The 13,236-nt window shown below is 34.1% G+C and overlaps 1 protein-coding gene across 5 annotated transcripts in view; it reads right to left on the bottom strand.

Annotated features, from left to right (window-relative positions):
* The window catches only part of zip (myosin heavy chain 10), a 31,006-nt gene that overhangs the window by 6,279 nt on the left and 11,491 nt on the right, over positions 1 to 13,236 (bottom strand). For 4 of the 5 annotated variants that reach the window (XR_013038075.1, XM_076531218.1, XM_003700962.3 and 1 more), the window contains exons 2-8: positions 11,360 to 11,516; positions 10,393 to 10,511; positions 6,826 to 6,849; positions 3,647 to 3,739; positions 3,373 to 3,535; positions 1,153 to 2,489; positions 100 to 1,080 (exon numbers count right to left, since the gene is read on the bottom strand). Coding sequence is in view for 4 of the 5 variants with exons in the window: in XM_076531218.1 (XP_076387333.1) it covers positions 100 to 1,080; positions 1,153 to 2,489; positions 3,373 to 3,535; positions 3,647 to 3,739; positions 6,826 to 6,849; positions 10,393 to 10,511; positions 11,360 to 11,516 (2,874 nt within the window). In the remaining variant the exon portion in view is untranslated. The remainder of the gene's footprint in view (positions 1 to 99; positions 1,081 to 1,152; positions 2,490 to 3,372; positions 3,536 to 3,646; positions 3,740 to 6,825; positions 6,850 to 10,392; positions 10,512 to 11,359; positions 11,517 to 13,236) is intronic. The other variant, XM_012279935.2, reaches the window with a different exon arrangement.

The raw sequence follows: 13,236 nt of genomic DNA, 5'->3' as shown, positions 1-13,236 counted from the left end.
CGATTATCATCAAAAACATTAAAATCAATTTTACTTTATCACCAATCTCTATATAAAACCTTACATTTAATAACAATTTAATAATAAAAGATATTTTACCTGAGTCTTCCTTTCCGCGAGTTGTTCTTTCAAGTCTGATACCTCGGTTTCTATCTTTCTCTTCGATCTGTCCACCTCTTGTCTCTGTTGATGATCCTTCAACAATCTTTCTTCAAGATCCGCAATCGTTGCCTCGTGTTTAGCTTTCAATTTCGACAAATGTTTCGCTTTTTCTTCTTCCTCCGCCAGTGTTTGCGACAAGTCGTTCGCCCTTTCTTCAAGAATCTTCTTCTCCTTCAACAACTTCTGATTGGTGTCCTCCGACAGGGCGAGATCCTCTTCGAGTTTCTTTATTTTCGCGTCGCATTGCACTTTTTCCAACTGTAATTTTTGCCTGGCGGCTTCCTCCTCCTCCAATTGCTCCTCAAGGTCGCTTATGTTCAATTGCAGTTTCTTCTTCTCTTGAGTCAACGCGGCGCTCCTTTCCTCCTCTTCTTCGATTCTTGCTTCCAAATCGTGAAGAATCTCCTCCAGTTCTTGCTTCCTCGCGGCTAGCCTTGCTCGCATCTCTTCCGCTTCCGCGCACAATTCAACCTCAGCTTGCAACTGCTCCGCCAGCATGGTTTTCTCCTCGATGGCTTGTTGATACTTTCGTTCATACTCCTGAGCAGAGTGCAACTGTAATTCCAACTTGTCCCGTACTTGTTTCAGTTCATCCTCCTTTTGAGTTAATTTTTCTTCCTGCTTGGTCACTTCTAGAAGAGGTTTCACTTTGGTGTACAAACGCCACCACTGCCAGTTTCGAAGTTTCAGATAAGCAGCGCAGTTCCTCTGGATGATCCTGATGGCGTTCAATTGCTGCAAACGTTTCTGATAATTCTTACGAGCGAGGAAACCACGGCAAAACGCTTGGAAATTCACGATTATATCGGTGATCTTGTAATCGCGTTCCTCTTCGAGATGAGCCAGAACTCCGGCACGGAAGAAAATCTTCGACTGACCGACGCGATACAGATTAGGATCGAGTTCGAGGGCTTGAATCTGAAACAAGTTTACATGTTAATAAAATCAACATCTTAATTAAAAATGATTTCATACAATTACCAAACGTACCATTTTTTCGCAGGCCTTCTTCCCATCCATGAATCCTTTTGGAATGGCGTTCGGTGTCAGAAGTTCGTATCTTTGTCTGAATTCCTGGAACGGTATTCTGTTGGGGAATCCCTGTCGACAAATTCTAATTCCTTCCAAAACACCGTTACACCTCAACTGATCTAGCACCAAAGGAGCGTCGATCTTCCCGGCCCTCTTCTCGTGATTCGGTATGATGCATCTCACGAAATTCGGATTAGTGTTCCTCAGGGTGACCATTAATTTCGCCAACTGTTCCTTGTACAACTGGGAGACGGTCCTAAACATTCCCTTCCTCGTTCTAGCGCCGAACTGCGTGTCCGTTAACGCCTGCTGAGCCATGCCAACGATTTCGGCATCCTTCCAAATGTGGCAGACGAAAGGATCCTGCGAACTCTGCAGCAGACTGACCACGTTCTCGTTCAAAGGATCCATGTTCTTCATCAACCATTTAGCAGCGGAATAATCAACTTTTCCAGCGTAATGTATGATAGCGAAGTCCGCGACGCCTCTGAAGTCGGTTTTCATGAACTTAGGATGCACGCTGTGTGCGCCCACCAGTTTCTCAACGAACGTTTTATCCGTGGCTTTGGGGAACCAACACTCCTCGTCCAATAACGCCATGATACCCATAGGTTTATCTATCAAATCGATGGTCGGCTGCAGATCCAGTCCGAAGTCGATGAACTTCCATTCGATTCCTTCTCTCTGATATTCCTCCTGTTCCAAGATGAACATGGTATGATTGAACAACTGCTGCAGCTTCTCGTTCGTGTAGTTAATACAAAGCTGCTCGAAACTGTTCAGTTCGAATATTTCAAAACCAGCCATGTCGAGGATGCCAATGAAGCTAGCTCCCTGTCTCTTCGTGCGGTCCAACGATCGGTTGATTCTGTTCACCAGCCACCGGAACATCCTCTCGTAACAAGCTTTCGAAATAGCTTCGACCGCGAACTCCACTTGTTCCTTCGTTTGTGCTTTCGTCACAAAGTCCCTGCCCACTTTGATCCTCGGCTTCAGGAACGCTTTCGTCATTTCAGTCACACTTAGACCCAACAGATGAGAAATCTTCTGGGCCACGGTGTTGTCCGGTAATGTAGCCTGGTCCGAGTTCCTCTCCTGACGGAACTGCATCGAACCAAACAGCATCACCGCGGACACGATGCGGAAGATCGACGAAAAGTCCTCGTTCGTCATACCCATGATGTGCATGGATTTGACGGTCGAGAAGAACTCGGCCGAATCGTCCACCCCTGGAACCGGCAGCGCGCCATTCGACAGGAACGGGTAGTGCTTTGGATCCTCCAGAATAAATTCCTCTAAAAATCGGTAAACTTTCGTCAATCTTCTTTGTTTATTTAAAACATTCACTGCCGTCATCGTCGTTTGGGAATCTCGTGCAATTATTATTTATTTCTTGAGCTATTTATTTAGCGTTATGAGCTATTAGTGAAAGACACAATTGACACATTGTAATATACAGGGTGTCAGGTTAATACCACCAAGATTTTATGTAAAGTAAGTGTGTACAATAAAATTTGCTCACATATGATTTCGCTCTTGGAAACAAGATATCAGTCCAAGACACGATTGAATAAGGTAATTTGAGATATTTGCAAGAATATTTGTTTATGACAAAGAAAACGATAATTCTAGGTTCTTAATTCGAAAATTATTGGATGTTATAATTTATTAATCGCAATTATTTATCATTGAAATGTATTAGCATTGTATATAGTATTGTTGAATGATCCAACTGATGTCTCTTTTTGAGTGAAATACAATTAGCACTAATTCAAACGTCTTTATCGCAAGAAACAAAAAATGAAAGATTGTCACAAGAACAAAAGTTAATTTGAAGTTGGCAGAATTTAGAGACGATTATGGTAATATATGGTCGAAAGAAATATGAATGTTTCGAAGTTTACTCCATCGATACCATTAATTACAGTTGAAAAATTTCCGAATATATGACCTTCGCTTATGAAATTCGCCCTCAGGTTATATGGACAATTTCCCTCACAGCGAAAGTTATTTTTTCAAAAATATACAGACGTATAACAAAACTAAAAGGTGAATAAGAATGCGCTAAAAGACAATAAATATGCGTAGATTTACATATAAACTTGCGTTAATAATCGGCAGTGGATCAAATAAAAAATATCGCTGCTTGTAAAAGAATCAGATAGAATGTTTGCTTACTCTTTTGTTCAGGGGAAGCACCAGCAAGAAGTTGATAAAATATATGGAAAGTCCTTTCGTCCTTCGCTTGTCGAATCGCTCTCGATTTCTCCAAAAGATAAGTTTCTATGTTCGCACCAGCGATATAACCGGAAGCATCGAAGTTTATCCGAATAAATTTACCCTGTTCAACGAACCCTCTATTATTATTCGAAGAAGAAAAGTTTCTGATTCGAAACTTCCTCGTTTAACATTTAATCCGATATTTCATCGGGTAAAATTGATGTCCACTTACGAATCGCGAGGAGTTGTCGTTTTTCACAGTCTTGGCGTTTCCGAAGGCTTCCAGGATTGGGTTTGCTTGCAAAAGTTGTTGTTCCAATTCACCCTATCGTGAAAAAATGATAACACCGTTCAGAATAAGGAATTTTGATTGATCATGTGACACGATGGTTGAATAAATTATCTTGAAGTTTTGATGAGATATTGAATTATGGTTTAAACATTTATGTTTGACATTGACATTCGAGGTATTGGCGTAACTAGGATTTGGACGAGGTAGATGTAGAATAAATGGAGGGGTGGGGATGTAGGGAATTATCGAGTACTTCTCTCTTTCCTAAGGATAACGGTAAGGTAGTATTACTTACGAAAATTAGTAGGTGTTAAAAATATATAAATTTTGAAATTTTTAAGCCGTAGATCCTTAAGTTCTCAAATTCCAAAATTCTGAGTTCTCAAGCTTCCAAATTCTAAATTTAAAAAATTCCAAATCTCAAGATCCCAAATTCCAAATGCCTATACTCTCAAGATCCCAAATTTCAAAATTCTAAATTCTCAAGATCCCAAATTCCAAATTTCTAAATTCTCAAGGTTCCAAATTTCTGAAATCCCAAAATTCTAAATTTCTACATTCTCAAGATCCCAAATTTCAAAATTCTAAATTCTCAAGATCCCTAATTTCAAATTTCTAAATTCTCAAGGTTCCAAATTTCTGAAATCCCAAAATTCTAAATTTCTACATTCTCAAGATCCCAAATTTCAAAATTCTAAATTCTCAAGATCCCAAATTCCAAATTTCTAAATTCTCAAGATCCCAAATTTCTGAAATCCCAAAATTCTAAATTTCTACATTCTTAAGATCCCAAATTCCAAATTTCTAAATTCTCAAGATCCCAAATTTCTGAAATCCCAAAATTCTAAATTTCTACATTCTCAAGTTTCCAAATTGCAAATTTCCAAATTTTCAAGTCCCCAAATTCCTAATTCTCAAGACCCAAATTTAAAAATATCAAAAATTCCAAATTTCTAAACTTTCAAAGACCCCAATCTTCAAATTTTGAAATACCAAAAATCTTGAAACCCACACCTATCACGAACCCCACCTAGTTACGCCAATGCAATTCACTAATAGTTGACCATTAAAAATCTTGCAAATGATGGCAAAAGAATTAATTACACAGCAAAATAATTACGTATTCAACGTAACTCTCCAATACGACACTGATTTGAGATTACTTCCCATAATAATTTGACGATAAGTAAAGAACAAGAAACAATTTATACGAAGCATAGCAAGGATCATAATTAAAAGAAGTAATTGCCTCTATGAAAATACGATTACGATAGCACCTTAGCCTGTAATTAAAGCGATTAATCACGGAATCGTGTCCGCTTTTACTTTATTTAGTTAAACGTTGCGTAACATTCGAACCGACGAACCATAATTAAACGACGCTCTCGAAACAGAGACCGTATCGATAAGTCATTCGAAATCTTTAAATTGATATCGATAATTATGGTTCTTTCGAAACGAATAATTGGGCAGAAATAAATTACAGTGAGCGTTGTTTAAAATTGCACAGCACTGTACGAAACATTTTTTTTACAGAATATTGTAAATATTAAACAAATAAAATAATCTATTCCTATTTTCAATCTATTCCTATTGTATCTGTAATACAATATATTCGTAATAAATAGAATACTTTTCTAAAGACAAAGTTACCATCGGTCGGTAAAAATGGTATGTTGGCACAACTGCAATGAATTGGGAAATACCAAACCGCTTACTTAGCGCTTGATTACTGTTCAAATATTTTTACAATTACACAGATTGTTGCATTAAAAGAAAATGTATTGCAGTATTTCTAATTTCATTTTACACATATTTACAACATTGTCTAAAAATATTTCTTACGAGCTTCACGATTTTAACTCACTGTATTTCTATAACTGCGGCTATTATTATTAGTAAAATATTATACAAGAAGAAAAAAAAAGGATAGGAAACAAATACCTAAAAAGCATACAACGCCACGAACATACGCATACAAACACGACACACAACACGTTAACGAATACATAATTAAATTAGTCGACTCTCACGTTAATTACCGCAAATTTATCCGAAATATTTCCGGAACCCTGAATCCAGCGAGCAGCGAGAAAAAAATAAGGAAATTTGTTAGAATTTTAGAACACTCCCTTTATTCGTCCGATAAGCCATGATAACTCTATCTTCTTCAACTACTATTATCGTCTTTCGGTTAAGTTTCGTTAGTACGAAAAATGAGGTAAGGGGAACGATGATTAATTTTCCATCGAGTACTAAACGCCATTATTATGTTGACATCGTAAACAGTGTAGCCAAATTAGACGCTCCATCGCATTTCTAAAAGAATCAATTTTATTTTATATTATTTCTACTATATTATTTCTTCCTTGTTCTAATTTTTATCGTATAATAACCTTTTTATCGTATTTTCGTTCCTCGTATATCAAATGACTTATTTACTTTCAGAACTGTTTTTGACGGTTTTGCAACAAGCGCTGCATGTGAATCAGTCTTACGAGCAAACTCTTCCGAATTACTGCGCATATTCTCCGCGCAGCCCACTGTTCAACGCACGCGATTGAAAGTTTCAAGCGTTAACTGCTACTTTTCTAAACGCGATCACTCAAAAATAAATGTAAATATTTTCAAAGGAACATTGCTAAATCATTTTTATGCTCGTATATGTATTATTATTTAACGTAACGATAATTATGATTTAAGTTTTATTTGTATATGGCGTCACTCGAACATGGCGTCACTCGATTTAAATTTGGCGCCTCGCGATTTGTTTGCCCGCGCATTAACGCTCGTTAGCGTGTTTGAAAAATTTGGCTACACTGATCGCAAAAGTCAACAACGAAAGGCTAGGAAACGAAATGCAATGACGTACGCTTTTACGTGCGCGCAATGATCAAGCCGACCGGGTTATTAAAAATAGAAAAAAAGAAACGTCCAGAAACCACAAGTTACAAACAGTTAGTGGAACAAGCTTTTGAAAACATGGGGGGCGGGAAGTGAGAACCAACAAAAAGAGGAATAAGAGAAAGAGAGAATGAGAGAAGAGAAACGTAAGGAAGGCAGATAGCAGCGTACATGATCGCGTGAGCGGAATGTTGATCATTTTGTTGTTGACTTACTATGATTAATGCCGGACTCGGTGTCTAGGTGTGTCGTGGCCGCCGAAAGTCAGCACCGGGAATGAAAGAATTTGCAAAATTAAATTCACGAGCCTCGGGTGCAAGGGTCCAGTGCGATATTATTCTTTTGACAAATTTTCGTCGTGCCCATCGATAGTCGATAACAGGGTTTCAAGCAGTTTTCGATTTAAACAATAGTTAAAGCTTTACTTGTAATTCTAGAAAATTTACTAAAGCTTTAATTATTGTTCAGTGTTTGAGTAAATGTAGGTGTAAATTGAATGACTTTAAATTGAAAATTCAAGTTGGATTTTTTATTTAAACTTGTCAAGTTAAAGATAAAGTAAATGATCAAGTAAATTAATTTAATTAATTTGATGAAATAAAAATATTTGAATATTAATAAAAAAATATTTTGTTTACAACAAATTTATTCATTATAAGATATTGTATAATATTGCATATTTGCAACATTATAACAATCTGAAACAGAAAAGTTATTAGAGAAAAAATATTTTCAATAATTATTATTGTATATTGTTATACATTTGCAATATTATACAATGATTAATCAAAACTTGCAATCAACAATCTTAATTCAACCGAATTAAAATTTAAATTTAAATAAAAATGAATTTAAATTCTTGACTCTAATTTCTCCAAAGCGATTTAATTTCTAATTAAAAATGACGTTAATGATGTACTTAAACGGTAATAATTTGCAATAAAAATAAAGAAATTAAATTTTCCTAATTTAGGATATTACCAAATATAATGTTCAATTAGAAATTAAATTCTAATTATCATTTTAAAAAAAATACAGTTTGCTAATTAAAAGATCGTACAATTACAATGACTTGTTATTTGACAAGTAACAATAAAAAATTTGACCCCAGATTTATATAAACTTGAAGATTGAATAATCAATCGAAAAATCATTCAATTAAATTTGAAGTCCAATTAAAAGGTATTTAATTGTCGATTATAACGTAACCGTAATCCTTAACGAGGTAATTAGAAATTTCGAAACCCCCATAACATTCTTTTCGCATCGATTAACAAAATTTCAAACGCGTACTGCTGCGCGTTAACGACGAGTTCATGCATCGAAATCGTCGAAGAAATTTTCGTCGATCGTTAACGAGTTGGCCGTTAATAACGAATTCTAAGTCGCAGGCAAAGGGGACGAGCGTATTTTTTTTTTTCTATATAAGAACACGAGTTTCGAAGCACACGATGAGTCAGAACGGTCGAACGAGAATGACTCAAAGCCGAGTTAGGCTGATAAGTGGATCGTTTCACTGAAAAAGGAAAGATCCTTCGAATACCAGTGTGATCTACGATGGCCTATCGTCATCTATCCCGATCCGAGAACAGTCTTTCGGTATTCGACGGTCGATTTCATCAACGATTCACTACGCTCTTGCGTAATGATCATTTCATTTATGCATACATCTTTTTTCTCTTTCTTTTTCAATAACAACACGTACCATTTTAATCGAGCATTCGTCATGGTTATCTTCTAATTAACGTATTAATTTGTCTAGCGTGTAACGGTGTATCTTTTTTTAATCACGATACTTTGTATAGCAGTTTGGTTGACTCCTGGGGAAAATGTTGACTCAGAACCCCACCACTTTATATTCGTGACTATACTTGTTAATGTGCCTCAAACAAATTTTTTTCCCCAAAAAAATTTAGAAATTTAGTTAAAATTTAAAAAAATTAATGTTTACTTTTTTACTAACTTAGTTTCCTCTCAAATTTATTTTAATTTCAGTACCTGAAGTACTTCATAGAGTACTTCAATAATTAAGTGAATAAGTTTCAAGTAATTCAAGTATTTTATTAAAGTGAAAATTTGAATTCTATGAGCACTTAAATAAATTTCATTTTATAGTTACATTTTTTTTATAATTTACATTTTTTCATTTTTCACTCATTTTATATTTCAGTTTTTATTTTTTAAATTTCTTCCTAGTTTCATTACTAACTCTGTCTACAAAATATCAATATTAATAATATTAACCATAAAATATTAATAATAATAATAAAATAAATACTGCATCAAATATTTCTGAATAACTATTTGCACAAGAGTAGTGTGGTACTGCATCAATTTCCCTAGGGAAATCTACTATACTCTGCACTATACAAAAATAAGAAGCTGAAATAAATGAATCTAATTAATTAGTTATCCGACAGTTTTTTTGTTAATTTAAACGCTTTCAAATCATCTTAATTAGCCGATTAAGTTATACAATTAAATTACTTGACTTAAATTAAAAATATTAAAGGAATAAAATTCTTTAATAAACGCGATCGAAACAAAGATGGCGTAGCTCAGTTTTAACCTATACTGAAATTTATCTAAACACGGAAATTGTGGTTGGACTTCCCATGTTTCGCCACCATTCCTCAGAAAAAAAACGATAGCGTGTAGATTTCCGTGCATAAAGATTTTTTTACTGTCAGATCGTGATGTTCGTCAAATTTCACGTCTCAAAGTTCGTTTTCTCGTTTCTTCGTAAGGAAGTTCATTTTTACGGTTTGTAACCGGTCGAAATTTACGAAGCATCATGCACGGAAAAAGAGAAGAAAAATAAGTATTTACAGAAATTTTCATGCATCGAAGGAGGATGCTAGAAAATGCTCTAGAAAATTGATTCTCTTTACCAGTGATGGCAGATCAATGCCCTCATAGAATCATAGAAATTTTTTAATTTTCAAATCTGTCAATTTAGAAATATTTATTTATAATAGTATTAAGCTAAGAAATTAATAAATCAAATTTATTGTATAAATTAAATTAAATTAATAATTCTAAAGTAAATTAAATTGATAACCTCAAATTAAATTAAATTCTAATCTTGAGAATATTAAAGTATCAAAATATTAAATTTTCAAAACTCCTTAAAAATATTCTAATTCTCTTATATTTTCAAATTAAAAAATTTGTCTACCAATAAATATTCCAAGATACACGAACTTGCACACTCATATGCCCTGACGGGCAAATTTGCCCATCACTGGTTTTTCCGACAGGGATGCAAAGACTGCTTTGATATTTTCTCATTTTTCAAGAACGCCAGTCGGTAAATAACGTATAACAATTCTAAACGGCAGATAAGGAAACGTTCATAACCTTCTCTTTTTTATATTTGATCATTTGATACATTTAAATCATCGGCGTTTGTTGCTCTGTGTGCATAGTCGCAAGTGAACAGGAAGACGAACTGACACGGTGCGTCGTGTAAAAGAAAACGCGTACGGAAATAGCTTTGTCAAGCTAAAAATACAAAATGTGATAACGCGTGCTACGATACCCTAAACTATCCAAGGAAATATGTACAATAGAACAAATACGTAGATTACGTTTCAACCAGCGATACCCTAAACTAAACTATCGAAGAAAATATATACAACAGAAAAAAACTAAGACTTCAATTTACTTCCGCGAACACGACTTCTCATTCTTTCGTTGCGCTAGACTCTTTCGACATTACGGACTAAATAAGAAATCTACCGATCTCTATGAAAAATGAAAACGTTCAGTCGTTCACTTACCGCATTAGATTTTGGCTTTGAAGCGGCTACGTAGGCCAGATATTGAATTACTTTTTTAGTGTTTTCCGTTTTGCCTGCGCCAGATTCGCCGGTGCACAGAATCGACTGGTCTTCTCGATCTATCGAACAGAATCACAAACAAAAACATTAGGTTAATCTCCTCCTTCCGCTTAAGAGGTTATGTCGCTTTGACTCGGAATATTTGTTCTCTGAAAGTCACGAAAAATTTTACATGTACATTTTTATTAATGATCTTTTGTTTACAGTACGAAATTCAAGATGGCGGGAAGATTGAATTACAGACTTTACAGACTTCTGCAGTGGAAGCTATAATAATTGCAGTGTGATTTAAAATCGAGAAAGATTGACATTTTTAGTATGTACATTATATTTCTTATATTATAGACAAGTACATACGGATTTTACAATGACAGGTATGAATTTTTATTATACTGCTGATGAATTTTAGGGTTAAACATATATGTACATTATATTTGTTATATTATAAACAAGTACATACGGATTTTACGGTACATATGAGTTGCAATGACAGGTATGAATCTCTATTATACTGCTGGTGAATTTTAAGGTTAAACATCATGTTTACTACTGTGTTATAACATATGTCATTACTTTATAACATACGTTTATTACTTCACAAATATTTTTCTGGATATCATATTTATTCAGAATAAATTTGAAGTGTATGTCAATGAAAAAAATATGTTTATCATTTTATTATGACATGTTACTGTATTACTGTATTATATCATATGTTTTTTACTTTGTTATCATGCATTTATTACTTTACAAATATTTTTCTAGATATCCCATGTATTTATTCAGAATAAAATGGAAGTATGACAATGGAAAAAAATCTTTGTCGCGTCAGATGACAAGTACAATTTTGATATGGCTTCCAGAGAATAAAACAGAGGTCGAACAAACGAATGGACGAATCAATTACCTTGAAGCATGGAACGATATGCGGTGTCCGTAATGGCGAAAACATGGGGTGGAACCTCGTGTCTCTTAATACCCTTATACCTCTCCATTATCTTTTCCGTGTAAATTGGCAGCCTCTTGTATGGATTTACCACCACGCAGAAGAGCCCCGAGTACGTCTGCAATCATACCAACCACCGATCGACAAATAGTCCCGACAAACCGCGTAAAAATTTGTCAATAACGATATCTCTCGAAGGACTTTTGTTCAAATATATCCTGTGTTAGTAAAACACATCTATATCACAAAATACAGTGAACGTAATATATACCTTAAGTGCGAATATAAAATTTAGTTTAATAATTATTATTTCTTGTCTTAAATTATATTTTAGTTCAGAGGACGAAAATGACTGATTGTAGTTTCAACGAACCTTTTGTCATTTTATTGTTAAATTTGCATGTAAAATTTTGGTAAATGTAAGACTTATTTTAGATTGTTATGCAAGTGAACAAATTTGTGAAAATATTTCAGAAGTATTTTAATTCATATTGTGATTCATTTGTGGGATTATTTTTTTGTATTGTTATGGGAATAAATTAAATTCTACACTTCCTAAATTTGTAAATATTTCTCAAGACACAAATGACTAATTCTTCACATTTTTGAATCCTCAAATTTTTTAATTCTAATATTTTTACAATTCCATAATTTCCAAATTCTTAAATGACTAGTTTCCCAAATCCTAAAATTTTCAAATTTTCAAATTCCCAAATTCAGAACAGTAATATGTAAATAAAATAGGTAAATATACAATATAAATGACCACTCCCAGATTTGAATAATTTTCACATGAAACAATATTAAGATGAACGGCATAGTGTTAAGAAATTTGAAAATAGAGACCGTAACGTTTGATCCACTGGTAGTTACCTAACCTATTGAGCTACAGTAAATCGCAACTGTATTACAACATTGTCCTACAAATTAAAAACCGTGCTCGGAAAGCTACGTTACCTTCAACTTGTAACATTTTTTAAGTAATCGGTTTACGCGTATTTATTTTAGTTAACCCTGAACTCGTTACGTAGAAAGCGCGCGATACAAATGTTATTTGTATAGGTTAGGTTGTATCGTTGCGAAGCTTGGTCATCGAGTAACAAGTTTATCCGATGATTTACCAAAGAATGATCGTCAACTAGCAACTCGTTAAAAGCTTGCTTCGCAAACGTCACTCAGAAAGATGTAAAGATGTTTTTTATTCGTATACTTTCAGTCAAAAGTGGATTTTTTAAATATTTTTTCTTAAGTTGTAGGAAGCAATAGGATCTCTGAGGTGTGAAGCAACTCTACAAGTATTGCAACTTATTGTATTCTGTAATTTATTGTTATATTGAATAGAATACAAACTATATTAGTGTTTTATGATGGTTTTGCTATTTAGTTTTCATTTTAAATTATGCAAACTTTTCAATTATGAATTTTACAAATTTACAATTTGTCAGTTCCCAAATTTTCAATCTCCAAATTTTCAAATTTACAAAATCTTAAATTCTATAATTTTAAATTTAAGAATTATGAAATTCTCAACCTCCAAATTTCAAAATCTACAATTTCCCAAATGCCTAAACTTACAAAACTTAGTCTTTCTAACATACAAATTCACAAATTCCATTTCAGAAGATTGAACCGAGTAAATCTACCTTGTACCCGAGCATACATCACGCACGCAAGAATTTCTTCAGCAAGTAAAAAGAGAATCAAGAAATATTGGCGATGAAAGTAAAAGCTAGGCGGTAGACGAAGCCAGTTGTAAGTTGCAACTGTGTAATTCGACTAGAGCAGGATTGAGTTCTAGTTTGTTTCTGTTTCAATATCGATTCACGACATAATAGTGA

Source organism: Megachile rotundata, chromosome 4 (assembly GCF_050947335.1).
Source record: "Megachile rotundata isolate GNS110a chromosome 4, iyMegRotu1, whole genome shotgun sequence".
Lineage (NCBI taxonomy): Eukaryota > Metazoa > Arthropoda > Insecta > Hymenoptera > Megachilidae > Megachile > Megachile rotundata.
The sequence above is the reverse complement of the archived record's forward strand: the minus strand, read 5'-3'. Positions and strand labels throughout refer to the sequence as shown.